We start from the raw sequence: 22,113 nt of genomic DNA, 5'->3' as shown, positions 1-22,113 counted from the left end.
TAAGCATAACCAATGGACACAGACACTAGAGGGGTGAGGGCATGTGCTGGGGGTGGGAGTGGCCGGGGAGAGGTCAATGGGAGGAAAAGGAGACATATGTAATACTATATGCAATACTTTAAACAATGAAGAATTTTAAAAAAGATAATAAGTGTTGGGGAAGATGTGGAGTGAAGGGAACCCTTGTACACTTCTGGAAGAAATGTAAATTAATAAATCATTATGGAAAAAGAGTATGGTGTTTCCTCAAAAACTAAAAAATGGAACTACTATATGATCCATTAGTCCTACTGTTGGATATGTATCCCAAGGATATGAAATTATGATCTTGAAGGATACCTGCACTCCCATGTTTATTGCAGTATTATTCATAGTAGGCAAGGTATGCAATCTCATTGTCCTTGACTAATGAATGGACATAGAAAATGTGATACATACACAGACTCAAAAAAGAGGAAAATTCTGCTATTTATAGCATCGTGTTGGAGCTTGGGGCCAGTAGGTTAAGTGAAATAAGCAAGACACAGATGGGAAATACGATATGACCTCACTTATATGTGGAAATAATATAGAAGCAGAAAGTTGAACGTTGGTTACCAGGGCCTAGGGATTGTGGGAAATGGAGAGATGTTGGTAAAAGGGTACAGGCTTTCAGTTATGTGGAATGAATAAGTTCTAGAGATCTAATATATAGCATGGTGACTGTAGATAGCAATACCACATTGTTACCTGAAATTGCAAAGAAGATAGAACTTAAATCTTTTCAACACACACACAACTATGTAGAGACAATGGATATTTTAAGTAGTTTAATTGTGATTATTTCACATTATACATATGTCAAAACATTGAGCTGTACACATTAAATATATTCAATTAAAATTAAATTTATTGCAGTGATATTGGTTAACAAAATTATATAGGTTTCAAGTACAATTCTATGATACATCTGTATATTGCACTGTGTGCCAACCACCCAAAGTCAAATCTTCTTCTGTCACCATAACTATATGAAATTTTTGTATGTCAAAAATATCTCACTAAAGCTGTTAAAAAAGTGGTGGAGCTATCATTTGGCTTTAGGCAGTCCACCTCCAGGTGTCATACTCTTAATGGTTATGTTCTATCACCTACCTTGAAGCTAAAATAAGTGCAGTTTATGATCACTGCATCAACTTCTTAATGTTTCCTGCTTTAGGCCATTTACAAATATGTTTAAAATAAGACATTTGGGAGACATATAGAACTGGTTTAAAATCTTCCCTCTGGTACTTCTAAGCTGAACAACCTCAAGACATTTGTTTATTTCTCTGATCTTGAATTTTTCTTCCCCATATTTCCAATAGGAATACATAACTTCATACTATTTTTGTGAGACACAATATGATAACAACAAAAAAGTCTTGGACACATACCAGAAGCTATCCCAGAAATTTTAAAACTTTTGCTTCATTTCCCAGTTTTTATTAGACTAAAACTACTTTTGAACCACATAAACCCTTCTGATTTTATTTTCCGTGTAGCTTTTTCTAATCCTGTTTTCCAACCTTGATTATTCTTTCATTTCCATGTAGGCCTACTTCTTTTTTTTTTTTTCCCTATAACTCTTATCTTCAATTATTCATCTGAAATGCAAATTACTGTGTGTGTGTTCTGGTGTTAGAAAGAAGTAGACTAGATAAACTTACGATGGATCATATGGATCATGACATTCCCATTCTGTGTTCATTACATGACCCTCCTCATACACTATTTACCTTAATATGCTTTCACATTCCTTGAACCTGGTAGTCCAATTATAAAATATCTTCTAGTAAATATTTTGAGTGTTCAAGAAATGAAACAGAAACATTTAATAGTGTCTTCCTTAGTAACCCCCCCCCCCCCCCACACACACACACGCGTTTAGAGATAAAGAGAAAGAAAGGGAGCGGGGGAGGGAGAGGGAGAGAGATAATGTAATTCTACAGAGAAAATTGCACTTGCATACTATATAAACCAGATTCTTTTCTAGCAGCAGGTCTGATAACTTGGATCTAAAGGAAATCCACTTGGTGAGCTTAGGTAAATAAAAAACAACTTGCAAGGAATAGTCAATGCTCAAAGATATTCAGTTTTAGAATGTATTTTCTCTTAAGTATTTAATCATGTGAGCCTGGACATCTCTAAGAATAATATAGTGCTAGAAATATAGATTATGATTTGACTTGTTTGGATATTAAAGGTATTCCTTGCCTTCAAACTGTTTTTCTGAACATCTGACTTCTCATTGTTCATGTGAATATTGGTTGAGTAACAGGTGTCAATTGTCTTTGAAATAATATAGTTTTTTTCCTATGAATGGCTAATGAACTATGCTGAGTGAAATATGAATTCAAGAAGCTGAAATGATAGATTCTGAGCAGCGGTTGAATGACCAGGATTTTAATGAGGAAAGAGAGATAACACTGAGAGGAAGGAATAGAGATAAAGTGACAGCTGAAATGGAAGAGCACTGGTGGTGAATTATTTCTCCTTCCTTTCCATGATCCTGCCTGAATGTGTGATGCCAGTGGAATATATTTTGTATTTATTGTGTAGATAGAAGATTGGGTGCAGTTAAAGGTAAATATAGGGATATTTTCTGAATTTTATAGACTAATATGTTTTGAGATTATGAAAGCAATAAATTCAAGAAGTTCCCTATTGAGGGTGCGACGGGATGTTGTAAAGGGACAGGAAGGCACTGACAGGTAATTGATGCTTAGCTGGGTAGCCAATTTCAAATAAAAAGAAATCATTATCAAAACTTTTGGTAAAAAATGACAAAGTATTGATTAAGAATAAAAGTGGTTCACAGGTTACCAAGAAAGTGAGGAAATCCAAATGAAAGGACAAATAAGCTTCCTGCAGTAGCCACTACCATGATCACTATTCCCTTCTCTTTCCCAAAAAAGTTGGCCCAAGAATTAATTTAACCAAAGACCCCAGGCAAGGCCACTATCAAATAGAAGTATCTCAAAACTCGAGTCTCTATTTACCTTATCTCTATTTACCTGCTCTTGTTGTCTGTAATAATGGTGATAATTTCAATTATTGAATATTTTACTTATATACTTTTATGTCACTGAAGTTATTTATTTTAATAATTCAACAAACATTTACTGATTATTATGAATAGTAGCCTACTGATTATTGGTTAAATGAATGATAGCCTGTAGTTGACAAGTGATAGAACAAAGGCAAAATAATTGAAATGTTTATTGAGCCCCTCCCATGAACTGGGTGACATACACTGTATCTAGTTAATTCTCACAACAGTGTTGGGAGATCGATGTACCCATCAGTGATATGATGATCTGAGGAAAAATAGTACTTGCCAAAAATCATACATATAAGGGAGAGGTGTCTAGAATTCAAAATTAAATTTGTAAAAGTGCTTCTTAATATTTCAAAGCAGAATGTAAGATAGTCTCTGTATTTCAGGAATTTAGGATCCTGCAAATTAAGGATGTATATAGTTTACTTTAGCATAGATTAAAAATTGTCATATTGGGGTCAGTGAGACTCTCTGTTTTAAATACCAATAGTATCACCTATTCATTCAGTATAGGCTATGCACCAGGAACTGTTCAAAGTACATAACATTTTGCTAAGTGTATTGCTAAGTGAGATTTATGTTGTTTTAGATCTTGATACTGTTATGTCTTATGTCAATGGTCTTGGCCTAATTAACATCTCTATAACTCACTTTCCTCTTCTGTGAAATGGGTTTACAATTAATATTTACTCAGTGTTATTATGAGGATTAAATAAGTTTATGCATATAACATGTTTAGAAGAGTGTAAGGCACACAGGAATGCTCAAATTGTAAGCTAATATAAGAATTATTAGACCTACTGCTAGTGTAGTTAAAAAATGTACTGAGACCATATGATTATTCATAACAAAGCTAGACTATAAACCTAAGCAATTTAATTTCATTTCCTCATGCTCAAGGTTTTTCAAATTTTTACTTTTAGCAATTTTGGAGTCCAAGGGTTATGTGACATCCTAACTGAAACATATTGTATAAATCTTCAAGACTAGCTTGCTCATTTTTTTTCAAGTCAATAACACTTTAATGAGTAGAACCCATTATAACAACATCTCTTTATTACATGGATTCAAATACTAGTACACTAGTACAATCATGTTCCCTGATATTTAACAATCACATTTAGTCAAAGCCTGTTAGTGCATCCTCAACACTGTAATTCCAAGGGGCTTCCTTCGAATTCCCTTCGCAAAGTCTTGCACAAAGAAGAGGCTAAGCACCAGGAGGAAAGACTGCTGTTAGCAGTTTTATTCCATCTCTCCCTCATCATCAATAAGCATGCAGTTTCTTCCTTCTACAACACACCAGTACAAAGTTGAAGCCATTAAAAAGAGTTTGATAACAATTAGGCAATAATTGACTCTAGCTTGCTGATGGAATCTATGAGATTTAGAAACGACACACAAACTCAAAGTTACAGTCAACGCTTTGCTTGAGAAGGGGTGACAGAGGAACTTTTTATGTGCTGCTGAAGGGTTTTCTAAGTTGTTCCAAGTTTACTTTCTTTCTGCTATTATCTTTAAATATTGCAAAGCATTGTGGGTGGTGTCACTGTGCATAGCCACAGGAGATCCCAGAGCCATGGCAGACTATGATGGGACTGGGGGAGAGTTCCGTGAGACATTGATACTGAGTTCCAAAGAACTCAGTTCTTCTATATCCAAATATATTATATTGAAACCTTGTTCCTTGGTGATTTCACTAAGCAGTTGGTGATAATCTATATTTGGACTACTGAGTAGGCTTCTTTTTAGTAGGTTGATCTTTTCACCCGGAGAATTCTTTAAAGAATGCCAAGTACATCCTGAAGAATGTCCTGCTACATTTGCTAAAGAAATGTAATTCTCTGGATAAATATTATAGAATTTGTTAAGAAAAATTTCAGCAGCATTTTTCTTGGCTTGTTTTTTTGATGTCCCCTTCCCAGTTTCCATAAATGACTGTAGCCTGCAAATTGCCAAATATTCTTTCTTATGAGCAGGTCCTCCCTCCTGGGGAAGGGTATATTTAGTAATGATGAATAGCCATGATGAATAGCCAATTCCTGTAATCAACCAATAGGATTAAGCTGATTCATTGATTGTTTGGAAGGGTCAGTCATTATGGGGTCAGACACTGCAAAGGGAATACTTGCATTGGCTTTTGAAAATGTTTATGGCAGCCCCTGCAGCCTTATGTTTTGCCAGCTTCTTACTTGTACCTTCACCTGTGCAGGTTATGTCACCAATGGTTACTCTGAAGGTGAAACTGGGCACGTGGATTGCATATCGGATCTTTCACATTCATACACTGGGAAGTTCTTGGTCTTCATGCCATATTCATGTAATACCTGAATCGGTGTTTTATCTGTAATCATCTTCCTCAAACAAAAGGTTTCAAGGTCCTCCTGGATTAATTTATTATCTCATTTTGTCATCTGCATATCAAAATTAGAATGCCTGAAATGGTTCAAGGACAATAGCTTTAGACGTTATCTGGTTTTACATAAAATAATTAAAAAAAGGGAAATAATTAAGTGAAAAAGTGGTATTGTTAACATAAATTTACTCTGTTGCTTTTACTACATTTTTATGTAAGAACTCAGGATCTAGACTCAGAAAACTCTGGGTTCAATATATACTTGATCAGAAAAGCCTCACCTAATTTTTACCTCTCTAAGGAATTAATACTCTTGCATGTGCTTCAAACTCAACTTAATACCATATTTGCTTACCCAATGTTTTATTTATTTTTTTTTTCAAAATTCTTCATCCAGTTTTGAATTTGAAACTCATAACTCTCTGATTTATTTAGGGCAGTGGTATGAGCCCCTTGAGTGTGGCTCTTCCACAAAATACCACGGCCTGGGCGAGTCTATTTTGAAGAAGTGGCGTTAGAAGAAGTTTAAGTTTAAAAAATTTGGCTCTCAAAAGAAATTTCAATCGTTGTACTGTTGATATTTGGCTCTGTTGACTAATGAGTTTGCCGACCACTGATTTAGGGGAAAAAGTATTTCTCTTCATTTTGATAACAAAAAGTGTTGAAGGATATAAAGATAGGAGCTCCCACTTAAAATGGATGTCTGCCTCAAGAATAGAAACTAAAGATCTCATACTCTATGGTTGAGAAGTCGGAAATACAGGCGGTAGTTTCTGGGGAATGGGAGGGGAGAACAATTCAGGTGGTTATTTCCATGCACATGATTTCAGGCGTCCTCAAACTATGGCCCGTGGGCCACATGCGGCCCGCCGAGGACATTTATCCGGCCCCCCGGGTGCCACTGCCTGTCCTGCTTAGCAGCTGACTTGTCCCGGGCCCGCAGTGCGCATAGGAATTTGTTCATAGTTTTTTTTTTTTAAGCTATAGTCTGGCCCTCCAACGGTCTGAGGAACAGTGAACTGGCCCCCTGTTTAAAAAGTTTGAGGACCCCTGAATTCATATGAAAAAGCAATTACTTTTAAGAGTAAAAATTAGACCAGCTTTTAAAACATTATTTTAAAGTAGTGTTTATTTGTTTGTAAGTAAGGAAGTATTTATAGACTATAATTGGAGGCATGAACCCTTATTTTCAATGGCGTCTCTGTAAGTTAATTCTAAATCTTAAAATTGCACCATCGAAATAAATTTGTTTTAAAGACCCATTACAAAAGAATTTTTAATTGAAAGGTGACACAATAACTTAAATCTGTAAAATAGTAAGGAGGAGAGAATTTGAAACTTAGTAAGATTAGGGCAGAAGGCATAGCACACATTTTAAGAAAAGTTGGTGAGTATTAATGATACAATTTTGGGTCAAAATTTATAGTAAAGAGAATTGGACCATGTGGTCACCAGATTACTGACTTAGTAACACTAACATTGAGATAAAATCAGCAATGAATACTGCTATGGTTAATAAACTAATGGCCATTTATTGATTTGTTTGAATTTCATTTCTGGGACAAAGTTCAAGCATGTGTCCTCATTTCACAAATGAGTTAACTTAAATTCAAAGAAATAAAGTGACTGGTACCCAAATTCACACACTGCTATAATTAGTAATAGAACCTAAGTCCCATCTGTTTGTCTTCATATAAAACTTTTTCACAAACTTTTTTTTATGAATTATGCAGTGTCAAGATTTTTTTTGGGTTTTGGCAAAAGGCATTGATTGGAAAAATATAGAACCAAAATTCATACTTTGATTCAAACCACTGAGAAGAAATTGACTTGTAAAATTTGATACACCGAGTCAAGAGCAAAACCATGAAGAGATGACTGCGTCTGCCTCTCTCTCTCTCTCTCTCTCTCTCTTTACATCTTGTATGCATTTCTTTTTTTTAAATTTCTTTATTGATTAAGGTATTACCAACAGGGGGGTGAGGGCATGTCTGCTTCTCTTTTAAAATTTTAGCTATTGCTTTATTCTGTGGTTCTTTTAAGTATGTGGTTATTATTGACGTCCCTATAGAAAAAGCTATGCTTCTATTATACAATATCAGCATTTTACCTTCATGAGTCACTAAGATAAAAGTAAACAAGCAATCAAAAAATTATTCAAACCAATTGCATGGGCCCCTTATAGAGTTTTTGTCTTCCACTATGTAAATGTAGATGTATCACTATGTGAATATTTGTTTCTATACCATTAAACAAAAACTTTGTGTGACTAATACTTGCATCTTTAACAAATATGAGTTTGAAAAGATCCAGAGTAATGTCTTTCCAAGGACTTAGAGATATATTACTTTAGAATTGGAAAATATTTGGCAACTAATCATAATTTTAAAATATTTTAAATTGATTGAATGCATTCTTATTTTTAAAAGATTTTAATTGATTTTTAGAGAGAAAGGAAGGTAGAGAAACATCGATGTGAGAATGAGACATCTATCAGCTGCCTCCTGCATGCCCCCTACTGGGGACCAAGCCTGCAACCTGGGCATTTGCCCGGGCAGAGAATCAAACCAGTACACAGATGATGCCCAAGCAACTGATGTATACCGGCCAGGACTGAACGCATTCATTTTTATTAATATCAAGATTGAACATAATGTCCTGAATGACTGACTTATGGAAATCATCATGAGACTAATTTAAAAAATATTAAATATCAGATATTTATTTTCTGAAACATGGGAGCACTTCCATTCCTTAAACATACTAGTAGTTTCATGATATTAGTGTTATCATCAATCTTATCATGAACATTTCCAACATTGACTTATGCATTGACTTATGACTTATGCATTCTTTTCAGGGAACTATTAATGCATTTTTTCTGCACTGGGCCATGGAAAATAGAAATAACGTCACTGTGTTTATTCTCCTGGGACTATCTCAAAACAAGAACATTGAAATCCTTTACTTTGTATTGTTTTTACTTTGTTATATTGTTATTTGGATGGGAAATTTGCTCATAATGATTTCTATCACATGCAGTCCGCTAGTTGACCAACCCATGTATTTCTTCCTTAATTGCCTCTCTCTCTCTGACCTTTGCTATACATCAACAGTGGTGCCCAAGCTAATGACTGATTTACTGGCAGAAAGGAAGACCATTTCCTATAATAACTGCATGACACAGCTTTTTATCCTTCACTTCCTTGGAGGCATTGAGATCTTTATCCTCACAGGGATGGCCTATGACCGCTATGTGGCCATCTGCAAGCCCCTGCACTACATCATCATCATGAGCAGGCAAAAGTGTAACAGGATCATCATAGCATGTTGCACTGGGGCATTTGTCCACTCTGCCAGTCAGTTTCTTCTCACCATCTTTTTACCATTCTGTGGCCCCAATGAGATAGATCACTATTTCTGCGATGTGTATCCTCTGCTGAAATTGGCTTGCACTGACACCTATGGAATTGGTCTCTTGGTAGTTGTTAATTCAGGTCTGATCGCTTTGGTGACTTTTGTGATTTTGATGGCATCTTACTTTATGATATTGTACACCATCAGGGCTTCCCCTGCAGAGAGCCGTGCCAAAGCTCTTTCCACGTGCAGTTCTCACATCACAGTGGTGGTCCTGTTCTTTGTGCCTGCTCTCTTCATTTACATTAGACCAGCCACAACTTTTCCAGAAGATAAAGTGTTTGCTCTTTTCTACACCATCATTGCTCCCATGTTCAACCCTCTAATCTATACACTCAGAAACATGGAGATGAAGAATGCTTTGAGGAAAGTGTGGTGCCAAAAACCATTTTTGATTGGAAGGCAGGTCATCTGAAAGGCACTTTCCCTCATTACATACCAGGTTCAGTAAATTTGTTTCACTTAAGTTTATTAAACCAGGAACTATGCTGTAAGAAAATGACACTGCTGTCATTTTATTAACATTGTAATTTACTATAACATACTTTCTCTTTTATTTATTGATCTGTATTTCTTATTTACATCTTCAAATAATTTGAGTCATCATTTCCTTATTTAAGTTATGTTATGCTTTTTCTTTGATTTTTTTTTCCTTTTGATATCTCTAAGTTGCTAACTGGTGAATCAACTTTTGAATCTCCCTGTACTCTAGTTCCATGAATGAGTCTCCAGATGAACACAAGCAATACTCATATTGATCATTCTAGATCCAGAGAGTCCATATGACTTTGTTACCCTCCCTGCATTCTCATCAAAAGAAGCATCAGAAATTTAGAATCATTTTTTCCACTTAGCTTATGATTTCCACATTCATTGTAACAATTTAAAAATAAAAAATGAGTCATGTGGGCTCTAAATAAAAATGTTATTTATCTAAAAATAATGGTTATATAAAAATTGGAAGAGTTTTTCTGAAGTGATTTTAATAAAAGCATTTTAAAATCACAAAATTTTAATAATCACAGAAAAATTTGCTATAAAACTCTTCTTTATGTGGTAATGAAATGGTGGCATTGGTTATAAATAAAGTAGCCATATAATTTATTGTCCAAACTAAGCCACTTTTGAGTGTATAACAGGGGTCTAGTTATTATTAGACACAAATGGGATTGTGCCAGAAGAGTAGGATGTCTGGCTAGTTTTAAATGTCTGAGAAGAATGGATACCTAGTGAAAAGGTATTTGGAGCCAGTGGATTATAAAATCAAATGTAAATGCTGGTATTGAAATTACCTGATCTAGAGTATGCTTAAAATTTTTTTCTATTACCATCAAAATGAGAATGAAAAATTTCCAGTTTCTAGGGAACTTCTATGCATTTAGATAGCTATAGAGTTCTATATAATTGAAAATTTCAAGTAATTTATTAAATAACAATTTTGTTAATTATTTAATAAAAGAGGTCTCATTAGACATCATTAAAATAACATGGTGGAGTGGAGTAAGATATTATATTGCACAAGTGAGGGAGAAAAAATGGATATAGACTGAATATATAAATTAATCCAATATAATAAAAGGGTAATATGGAAATAGACAGAACGGCAGAACAACCGAACCAATCAAAGCATAATATGCTAATGATATGCTAAGGCTGCTCAACTGCTCACTATGACATGCACTGACCACTACGGGGCAGATAGTCAACTGGTTGACCAGTTGCTCTGATGTACAGTGACCACCAGGGGGCAGATGCTCCAACCTGTAGGTTAGCTTGCTGCTGGGGTCCGAACAATTGGGACTGAGTGAGATGGGTTGGACATGCTCTGGAGCCCTCCTCTGGCCCCTCCCAGGCCTGATAGCACACCGGTGGGGTCCCTCATCCTGGCCTGCACTCTCTTGGGATCTGGGACCCCTTGGGGGATGTTGGAGAGCCAGTTTCAGCCCGATCCCACAGGCCACTCCCCTTGGGAGGGCACCAGATGCAGGGCTCATGACTGGTGAGCACTGCTGTAGCAGCACGAGCCTCTCCTAATAGATCAGGACTGATTGGGGGCGAGCCTGCAACCGGCACAGTGGGGTTGGGATGAGCAGGAACGGCAGGTAGGAGCTGCAGGTGGCATTGGACTGTGGGTTTTGGCCAGATCCCTGCAGGCCACCCAGAGTGACTCCACCTGTGCACAAATTCGTGCACCGGGCCTCTAGTATATAAATAAAATGATAAAATAATGTCAGGTGTATAATGAAAAATTATAGAGAAGTTCAAATAGAAAAATATTATTGGAGTCTTGTCCTTAAAAGTAACATGTTTGTAGACGTATTAAAAATTCAAGAAAATTGTTATTAGAGCAGTTGATAACTGAATTTAGAGTGAAATTATTATGCAGTCTACACCATGATACATGTCAATTTGCATAAATTTATTAAAGGTTACTTTGAAGCAATGAAAAAATTATTAACAAATGTTTTATTTTTAATACTTTATTTCAGTTAAGCCTTTAAATTTATCATCCAATAAAATATGTTTTATTATTAGTTATTGAGTAATTATAAAGTTAAACTAATAACTGAGATGACAATTATAGCCAACTGGTCTCTCATCATGCTCAAAATAAAAAAAATATGAAGTTGGTATAGTTGAACACTAAAATGTAGATGAATAATATCATCGTAGTTGAGGGGCCCTAGTAAGGCAATTTTGCTTTCTTCCTCTATTTCTTCCTCTATAAAAAAAGATAATAGTAACTACCTCATAAGGTAATTGTGAGGATCAATGAAAAAGAGTATTGTTCTTCAAATAGAAACTGCTGAAAATAATTTTATTGTTGTTGTTATTATTATTTTAATATGTGTAAATTAATTTTGTGAAACATTTTAACTGAGAATTTTAACATAATATTTCATATTATACTGCAAACATTTTAAACATATTAGAAATATAAGCATAAGGTTTTTCTGACTTATATCCATACATGTTTAAGTAACATTGTAATAAAATATGATTTCCATCAACATTCGGTATTTGTGAAAATTTTTTCCTCGAAAAGCTCTAAGAACTGTAGTTTTGAAATAATGATTTAACTATCTGCTTTATTTACCAAGTGAGTAAACTGAAACTCTGAGAATTAAAATTTGTCTAGTCATCAAACAACCTAGAGAGGAAGTTAGTCAGGTAAAAAAAAAAAAAGAACACCTCAAATAAATTGATGAAACTATCAAAGTTTTATTTCAAGCTTGCCACCAAGGAGGAAGTCCTCGTAAAAACTAGATCATGGATATTACCTTGATAGTAACAGGTATAGAAGAAAAAGTAGAAAGTAGAGTTGGATGAGATTTTTCGATTAGATACAAGAAAGAATGGTTAAAAATTTTAAACGAGGCGGGCAGGGGCGCTACAAAGGGTCAATGGGGAAGAAAGGGGACATATGTAATACTTTCAACAATAAAGATTTTAGAAATAAAGCATTAATAAAGGAAAACATTTTTAAGGAAAACATATGTTTGGGTGAGTGAATTCAATTCCCCAAAGATGCTCTTAATTGCATTAAATTCCTTCAAAGGATTGCAAAAATGATTTTCTCCCCAGAAGGGTCTCTAAGGATTGTCAAATATCATTCCTCAAACATGAGGAATTTCTCTTCTTAGGAAACTTCTTTGACTAATGAAATCCTTGAAGATGCATCACTAAGAAATTTTTTCTTATATTTCTTATTTTAATTTATATGATGAATTATTATTCAAAAATGCTATTTACATTTTCATCATTTTGCTGACATTATTATGCTTTAATCATTGGTTAAAATATAGTCAATTTTTATAACTGTTCATATGAAATTGAAAAAAATGGTATTTCTTATTATTGGTGTTCTTTGAGATATATGTGGTTACATTGCTTGGGAGTGTATCCCTTGTTACTAAGCATTTGTTGTTTTTTTCTTTTGCCTTGATTGAGAATCTCTGTATATGTCTCTTCGCATCTCCTATAGTTTCTGCTTAGTGGCTAATTCTTGCTTTGTCATTGGGTATATACATATTAATAACTGCTATAACTTCACTGTGGATTCTAGCTTATTCTAACATAGTGTTTGTTTCTTTTAATACAGTTAAGCATTCTCTTTTCACATATCATTTTGGTGTCCTTTTTAAAAATTCGACTTGGGTAATATCTTTCTCCAGTTATATATATGTTAACATGCATATAGAAAAGGGCACGAACAGCACCACGAGTTTTAACAAAATGAGCACACATCTCTAACAAGCACAGAGATCAAGAAGCAGGACATGAACATAATTCAGAAGCATATCTGGTCATTTTATCAGCCTCCTCTCATGCAAATAAAATTAACATTCAAATTTATAACAGTATTATACTTACCTGTTTTTAACTTGATGTAAATAAAAGTATACAGAATATGCTTTTTTGTATCTGGCTTCTTTTGATCAACAGTATGTTTATAACATTTGTTCATCTAGTTGTTTGCAAATTTCTTTTTTTCTCTTTGCTGTATAGTATTCACTGTATGAATACACCCCAAGTTTTATACATAAAAGTGTCGATAGCTTTCTAAGGTTTTTTTTTAAAAAACATTCTTATATATTATCATAATTTTGACATATAGTTCGGTGAACACAAATAAATGTTTCGGTGAGGTATAGGCCTGGATAAATTTCCCGGTAAGTTATACATGTTTTCATCTATTTTAGTTATTATAAAAATACAGAGTGGGGTAAAAGTAGGTTTATAGTTGTGAATATGTAAAGCACAGAGTTTATTCTTGTCTTAATATTTATTAATTATTGTATTGTTTTTCATACAAACAACTGTAAACCTACTTTTGTCTACTCCTTGTATACAAAGCAAACTATCTCTAAAAAAGCTCATGCAGTTACAATAAATTAAGGTTTTAAGTAAATATAACTACTAAAGATAGAGATTATTTCATACTATATAGAAGTTTATATAATAAAAACAGATTACAATTCAAATGTTTGTGCACTCAATGATAGATCTTCAAAATAGGTAAAAAACATTCCAGAACTATTAGAATAGATAAGTCCTTCATCATCATGGGAGACTTTACCATCCTGTTCAGTTGATGAGTAAAGCAATACATGTCTAAGGGTATAGAAGTTCTAAATGATATAATGAACATATTTGACCTAGTTAATGCTTATAGAATATGACTTCCAAGAAAACCAGCAAACACATGTTTTTTCAATACAATAGAAAATTTACCACAATTGATCATTTGCTGGATTATAAAGCAAGCCACAACAAATTTAAAAAGGCTCAAGTCTTTCAGAATATTTTCTATGACAACAATGAAATTAATTTAGAAATTACTAACTTATTTTTTAATTTTAACTTTACTCGATCTCTTTGTTTCTGACTTTCTCAAATATATAGGACAGTGTTGTATTTAACTTTGTCATTAAATCTAGTAATGTAATTAAATGTTCTGTTTCAAATCTGCAATATTTAATGTTGTATACATGACACCTTACATCTTATAAATGCATGCATATATATGACACACATGTGTGTCATATAAATAGGTAAATGAATTTTCAATTTTAGTTTGCTCTTTTCTTTTAAAGAAAGGCTTGTATCTTTGAAGAGATTTTTTATTTTTATTCTAATATCTGTTTATATTTTGAATCCACTTTTTATTTGTGCATTTATTTATTACAAGTAAATTGAAATAAGCTGTTAATATGCTTTATTCCCCAAACTATGTGGCTGTGTAAGTGACCAAGAGCTAACACTGCTACACATTATTTGTAGTTCAAAATTAATAAATGGAAAAATAAAGATAAACATTAAAGGTATCTACGCTTGACTGTAGTCAAGTAATTCACCATCTTTGAACATTTGTTCCCTTATCCTTGAAAGAAAGGGGTGTGGAATAAATATATTCAAACTATGAACATTTTGCTTTCCATTGGTTTCTCTGTTGCTCTCTTTAAAGCAATCAATAGGCTGAGATTTGTGTCTTGATTTAAATTATGGTGTCACCCTGCCATCTAGTGGATATATTATTTGTATGGCTTGCAAAGGAAAGACAAATTCAGACTTTCTGCTATGATTTTTGCAGAGGGATTCTGTAGTGGACTATTTGAAGAACAATCTAATTATTACGTAATTCTATTGAGAATAAGACCACAAATAGATGAGAGCCTAAGCTGAAATACTGGGGGAAGTTCATACCAACATTTTTTCTCATTACGTCAAACTAAAATAAACGAAAACAAACAAAAAGTTGTCTCTTGCTTGAAATAATATTAGAATGGAAATTAAGAAATCCATATCAAGTTTATCTTTACTCTTTAATCCTTTTTGAAATATGTGACATACAGGAGACCCAGCTTAGATCATGGAAAGATAAAGGAAATTGTCTAATCTCATTAATTGAGAGTTATCCTAGATATAGAGCACTAGTCATGGGTACACACTTTATACTTTCCATTCTCAAAGGTATTGCTAACTTTATCTCTGTATCTATCTCTGTTTCTGGCTCTATCTATGTATCTCTCTATCATCTATCATCATCATCTATCTATCCATCCATCACCTATTATCATCTGGATTTGAGAGGCTATTTCAAATTACATTTCTTACTTTTCATAGTATGCTATATTTTTATACTTCTATATGGTTGCAAGAATGGTCTCCTCATTTATACACAAGAATTAATAAAGCTTGAATTAAACCAAATCCTTATTGGTTAGCAAGGATAGAGTATGCCTATTTAATCCAATATAAAAAAGAGCTAATATGCAAATGGTCCTCACACCATAAGGCTCAGACACTCAACATTTGGGAGAGAGGAATGGGGACCAGCCAGGCTGCAGCCTGAGAGAAGGATAAGCTGCCGGCCCTGAGGTCCCAGGCACCAGCGGCTGTGCCTGCGGCGTGAGAGAGGGACAAGCCACCTGCCCCGCAGTCCTGGGTGCCAGCAGCTGTGCCTGCACTTGCGCGTGTGGCTGGAGAGAGGGACAATCCGCACGCCCCATGGTTCCTGTGGTCCTGGGTGCCAGCGTCTGTGCCTGCGGCCGGGGAGAGAGACAAGCCACCCACCCCGAGGTCCAAGGTGCCAGCACCTGTGGCTGTGGCCTGGGCAAAGCCGCCTGCCCACGGTTCCCCGCAGCTGCGGCCGGCCAGAGGGAAGAAAGCCTAGGTACAGGGTGCCTGTGACTGGCCAGAGGAGGGAATCCTGGGTCCTGTGTGTGGGGTGAGGCAGAGGTGGTTAGGGGTGATCAGGCCAGCAGGGGAGCAGTTAGGGGCGATCAGGCAGGCAGGCGAGTGGTTAGGAGCCAGCAGTCCCGGATTGTGAGAGGCAGTCGGACATCCCCCGAGGGGTCCTGGATTGCAGAGGGTGTAGGCTGGGCTGAGGGACTCCCCACTCCACCCCCGTGCACAAATTTTGTGCACCAGGCCTCTAGTTACTATAATAATTACTTTTATAGGATGGGCAGTTCAACCAACCTGTCAGATGTGAATACATTCTGTTTTATTTTTTTTTAAATCTTGGAAATTTTTATTTGCCAGCATTTCATTAACTAATGATGTGGCCATCAGAAATTATTTGGCTGTATATTGCTTTCAAAAGGCAGTAAGAAAGTAGCTATTTAGAAAAAGGGGGCACATCAGGTTAGAAACATTATGCAAAATGAGAATCCCATCACATGGAAATACGTGGTCAAAGGTTAGACTAATGAACATCAAACAGGCTCCATTCAAATGAGAGCTCTCCATTTCTTTGAGAAGAATCTTCTCTCTCAGACTCTTCTATAAACACTTCATAATGAACAAAGAGCTTATTTCTTTGTAAGTTGAGGTATGACAAATCGCTATGTAATGGCGAGAAGCTGGGATAGGGTTTGACCTCTGAGACCAATTATCTTTGAAGTAGTGGTTCCAGCCAGGATAGAGGAAGCTTGGGAGGGCAAGGCAAACCGTGAAGGGAAGGGAATGCAAGGAGCCTGCTACCCACTTTACCAAATGGAGCTCCAAAGGGACTTCCCTGCCCCACCCCCACCTCACACAGTTGAGAAGTTTAATGAGGAAGGAGCCTGCATTGTTCATAAAATAATACTGTTCTTTCACTTTGTTTTATTTTTTAAAGTGCAGCTCTTCAAGAATTTCATTTTAAAAATATCACCTTTCATAGCCGGTGAGTTCACTCTTCTGCTCACTTCCTTTTAACCCAGGTTTCTGATCCTCATCCTGCACTTGTCTGGGTTGCCAGCGCTCAATCAATGGCAAAGCCTGGAAGAGGTTTGCCTGGCCTGTGGGAGTAAGGGCTTTGATGGCAGGTGTTCTTCGGTCATCTTTCTCAGGTGCTGGCTTCCAGGGATCATGATTTGTCTCAACTTGGAACCACACTCTATTGAAAGGATCTAGAGGCCACATGCCCTCCCGGCCACTTCTGTTCCTTGTGATGACCACCTCTTCCCTGGCGGACAGGCCACCAACAATGTAATACACATCGGCAATAAGTGGTGTATTGGCCAGTACATTAACAGCTGCTTCAAAGTTTTCAGATTCGCCCAGGGTCTGCCCATTCTTTAAGAATTGCACATCCATGGTCATCTGATGTAAGAAATCCCCGAAGGGATAACCCAGATTCTGGCCATGGTAAATGTGGCCTCTGGAGCTTTGAGCCACAATACTGGTGCAAGTGCGGTGAGTGGTAGGCCAGGTTAATGAGGATGCAGTAGGCCAGGCTGAGTTTCAGGACAGCGCACGTGCCTTGGACCTCATAGATGTAGGGCTGGGGCAGGGAGCCCTCCCGCTCCCCCACCGCCTTTCACATCTCTGCGTGGACCCACTTGGGGACCTTATCCGTGGGCCAGGAGAGTGTAAACTGCGGCCTCCAGAAGGTTAAGAAGATGATTTTCCGTAGCCACATTCTGGGTTTTGAGAAGCATGAAGATAATTTAAAAACAATAGGATGTTTGAGAAGACCAAAAATGAAGTGGTCTTATTGAGAGCACGATACAAACATGAGGATTAGTTACAGGAGATGGGAAATGCAGTTTTACTGTTTCTGTTTTCTTTCTCAAGAGCCACCTCCTTCCTTTTACTTACATTGAATTTATATCTGAATAGCCCTTTCTTATGTCCCATTAGTGAAACTGAGCAATCCAGGGGCTATAGGAGTTTTTGGATACTGTGGAGAGAAAGTTATATTTTGTTGTTGTTTTGAAATTGTTTTTTTCCATGGTTTTTAAAGAAATGGAATGAATTCTTTCTCTTGAAGACACAGAAAACAAGGCCAGCCTTTAACATTTCAGTCTTGAAATGTTTGAAGACATTACTGAGAGTTCCCTTTTGTTTTTCTTCTGTACTAGAGACATCTTCAGGCCCTTGATTAGGTTATGATATGCTAGATGCTGTAGTTCTCATATATAATACCCCTGTTGATTACTTGACATTGCAAGGTACTTGTACAATTATCATCAGTTATTGGAACCATTGGCTTACCTGCAATGAAAGGCTGTCAAGAATAAAATGCTCCCTTCTGAACTAAAATGAGAATGGGAGTTACCTCCTTCTGTCTGCATAAACAATTCATGCAGCAAAATTAAATCCTGTGATTATAATATTAGAACCAAATTTCATTCCCAATACCTATACCTTTTTACAACCACAACTTCTTCATTAGTCCACACTTGTCCTTTTGACACAAAACCATATTACAGGGTTCAACAACCGACACAAATCCCAACTGCATTCCTTACAAATTTTGGCTCCTCTGATCCTCCAACCTTATCTTGTACTGCTACCTGCATAAAACCTACTTCTAATTGGTAGAAATATGAACATCCAAATTCCTACTTTGGTCCATACTATCTTCTCTGCTTAAAAAGTCTTTTCCTAGAAGTGGGATCACTGGGTCAAATGGCAGTTCCATTTTTAATTGGGAAGAAACTCCACGTTGTTTTCCATAGTGGCCACACCAGTTTGTATTCCCACCAGCAGTGTACTAGAAAGACAGATATCACATGATCTAACTTATATGTGGAACCTAATGAACACAATAAACTGATTAATAAAATAGAACTAGAGGCATGGAAACATGGAACAGACTGATGAATCTCAGAGGGAAGGGGGGGCAGAAAAGATTAATAAAATAATTTATATGCATATATGCATTGCTCATGAACACAGACAATAGGGTGATGAAGGCCTGGGGCAGGGAGGGAATCAGATGGTGAGGGCTAAGGGGGAGAAAAAAAGAGGGACATCTGTAATACTCTCAACAATAAAAAAAATCTTCTGTTTTTCTTTCTTGTTCCTGTAATCTATCTTAGTATAGTCTGGCCTCAAATTCAAAGTCATATTATGATTTTGCCAATCAGGAAAAATCTTTGACATTATTCAATGATCTCAAGAGAAGTACTCTTAATATGCTTGACAAAAGTTTAAGTAAAAAACTAAACAATGTAAATAAAACAACTTATGCATAGTGACAATGCAGAAAAGTGAAATATATTTTAAAGCAAATTATTATTTCTCCCACTATATTATAATTACATTAAGATGATCACATTATGAGCCAGGTTTCTGTATTACTACTCAAAGGACATCTGCCTACTGAACTAGAAATAATTTTGGACCTTGCACAATCAAGTAATTAATTTGTTTTGCATGGGTTGACACACTATGAGTTACAAATCCAATCTTGCCTAATGTCTTTTCATAAATAAAATGTTATTGGAACAGAGCAATGCCTATTGATGTATTGCCTAGGGCTGCAGGCATGCTAAGACATATAGAATTAAAGAGTTTAGATGGAGAATATATGGCCTGCAAAACCTAAAATATTTCCTAGATGAATCTTTACAATAAAAGTTTGCTGACACCTTTCTATTAAATCAAGTAAGGGGATTGAGATATTTATATGTTAAGATATGGCAGATTCTTAAACAATATATATGTTATTTTTCTTTTTTTTAATGTTAAATTTTTTTATTTCTTCAACCATTTACATTTGCATTGTCTTAAAATTTCAAATTGATTGATTTAAAAAAGAGTTTTGATACAATTAGACATTTCTGAAATGAAATACACTCAGTTCATATTTCCATATTTTTATAACAGCAAATTTTAAAGAATAATAAATGAAGGTACCAATATGAGTTTTATTCATACCAGAAAGGAGGTGGCCAAAGCTCACCCTGGGCAGATGCTAATGAATGCCCTTTCTTTTTCCCTTCCTTTCCCTTCCCTTCCCTTCCCTTCCCTTCCCTTCCCTTGTCTTCTTTTCCTTTCCCTCCTTCCTTCCTTTCTTTTTCATTTTTGCTGCAAAAAGCTTTATTGTTTCATTTAGTCCAATGCATGGGAGAGGGCTCCAGGGTGGTTAAAAGAATGGCTAGTAGTTTCAGGGAGAGGCTCAGGTAAAAGCCAGACACCAGGGGATGCAGAAGACCCCTCAATGGCCTCTGGGCTCCAAAGGCTCCTAGTCGTGCTTGAGGGTGAGCCTTTCAAAGGGATACTCTCCCAGCCCAGCCTGGGGGCCGGCAGCCTGCAGAGGTGAGTCAGGTGTCGCCCATCTTCTTGATGAGTTTCACCTCCTCACCCAGGAAGTGGTTCTCCCGGAAGTCACAGAGATGAGGGTCTGCACGGGTAGAACCAGGGCCCACAGCTCCAGAAGGGCCTGGTTCAGGTTCCTTGCCAAGGCCAGGGCGGCTTCCCTGGCATCCTGAGTTTTGCCCACTCATCCTGGGGAGGCCTCAGCACGTCCTGGAAGAGAATGCGGCCATGGCGCTGGTTTTGCAACTTTAAGAGATGCTCAACACCCTGGAGCTTCTTCTCTGCCAACTCCCAGAGGAAGTGGCCCACACCCTCGAGAGCCACATCATCCTGGTTGAAACAGAAGCCCCGAGAGAGGTAGGTGTGGGAGGCCCACAGATGCAGGTTGGCCAGGCGGTTGACCGCAGCTTCCACCTGGGTGGAATACTTCTGACGAATTTGGGAGCTCATGGTTGTTTGGCAATAAGGAGTTAAGATAGGGAAAAAATGGTGTGTTGGCTGGTCTCAGAGGTGATTCTGAAGGTGGTGACTAGATAAGATGCTGGAGAGTGGCTGGAGGCTGGAAGAAGGGGAGGGAGTCCCTAGGTCTGTTCCATCCAAACACTACTGAAGCAATAGACAGATCCAAGACCGCCGAGGGCACTTGAATGCCTTTACTTTAGGTCCCCATGGTTAGTAACATCCAAAGTGATGACTGCTTCTTGTTTTTGCATATGACTGTCAGCTACCAAGGGACAGTGACAATTAGAAGCAGCAGGACCTCCAGGTGTTTCTCTGTAATTATCCAATTGTGGATTATTTTCATGTCATTTGTTGATTTGTTGATGACAGCTATTCTGACAGGTGTGAGATGGTACCTCATGGTTGTTTTGATTTGCATTTCTCAGATGGTTAGTGACTTTGAGCATGTTTTCATGTCTCTTGGCAGAGGTCTTCTGTATGTCCTCTTTCGAAAAGTGTCTATTTAGGTCCTTTGCCCATTTTTTGATTGGATTGTTTATCTTCCTTTTGTTTGGTTGTATGAGTTCCGTATAAATTTTGGAGGTTAAACCCTTATCCGAGATAACATTGGCAAATATGTTCTCCCATGCAGTGGGCTTTCTTGTTGTTTTGTTGATAGTTTCTTTTGCTGTGCAGAAGCTTTTTATTTTGATGTAGCCCCATTTGTTTATTTTCTCCTTAGTTTCCATTGCCCTAGGGGCTGTATCGGTAAAGATATTGCTACAACAAATGTCTGCTATTTTGCTGCCTAAGGCTTCTTCTAAGATTTTTATGGTTTCCCATCTTACATTTAAGTCCTTTATCCAATAAATGGTATTTTTCAACATCAATAATAAATGTAAGCAGTGAGTAGCATTGTGCTCATATTTAGAAGAGTAATGCAAACTGTACTATTTTAAGAAAATTGTTCTCATGGAAAATTAAGCTCACAATATAATGTTAAGGAAAAGATAGTAGGCAGTATAACAATAATATGATACATATTGTATAAGTTTTATATCAAGGTACATAGTAATAAATATATATTTACGTAGAGAGGTAAAACCAGAAATACAACCAGGGTTAAGAGTAGTTCTCTCTAAATTTTGGACCAGTGTTGACTTTTCTTTTGCAAATTTCTTTATTTTATAGGTATTTAAAGACAAACATGTCTTAAATCTGGTTTATCATTTTAAAAAGATTAATAGGTTAAAGTTGATGATGAAATTATTCCCCAATCTTT

The 22,113-nt window shown here is 36.4% G+C and overlaps 1 protein-coding gene and 2 pseudogenes across 3 annotated transcripts; 1 reads left to right on the top strand and 2 right to left on the bottom strand.

Moving 5' to 3' along the window:
* Positions 1-4,573: 4,573 nt before the first annotated feature.
* On the bottom strand, positions 4,574-5,178 carry LOC308258088 (interferon-inducible double-stranded RNA-dependent protein kinase activator A-like; annotated as a pseudogene). Its single transcript has one exon. The product of its transcript is annotated as an interferon-inducible double-stranded RNA-dependent protein kinase activator A-like (transcript).
* Positions 5,179-8,328: 3,150 nt separating this feature from the next.
* LOC308233764 (olfactory receptor 4P4-like) lies at positions 8,329-9,267 on the top strand (the record flags this gene model as incomplete). Its single annotated transcript, XM_080640710.1, has 1 exon — positions 8,329-9,267. One exon carries the CDS (start codon positions 8,329-8,331, stop codon positions 9,265-9,267), a length of 939 nt encoding a protein of 312 aa, XP_080496836.1.
* Positions 9,268-20,316: 11,049 nt separating this feature from the next.
* Positions 20,317-20,840, bottom strand: LOC308258092 (ferritin light chain-like; annotated as a pseudogene). Its single transcript has one exon. The product of its transcript is annotated as a ferritin light chain-like (transcript).
* Between the last annotated feature and the right edge of the window lie 1,273 nt (positions 20,841-22,113).

This window comes from Plecotus auritus (genome assembly GCF_963455305.1).
Source record: "Plecotus auritus genome assembly, chromosome: 9".
Taxonomy (NCBI): Eukaryota; Metazoa; Chordata; class Mammalia; order Chiroptera; family Vespertilionidae; genus Plecotus; species Plecotus auritus.
Note: the sequence above shows the minus strand (reverse complement) of the source record. Positions and strands in the feature narration are given on the sequence as shown.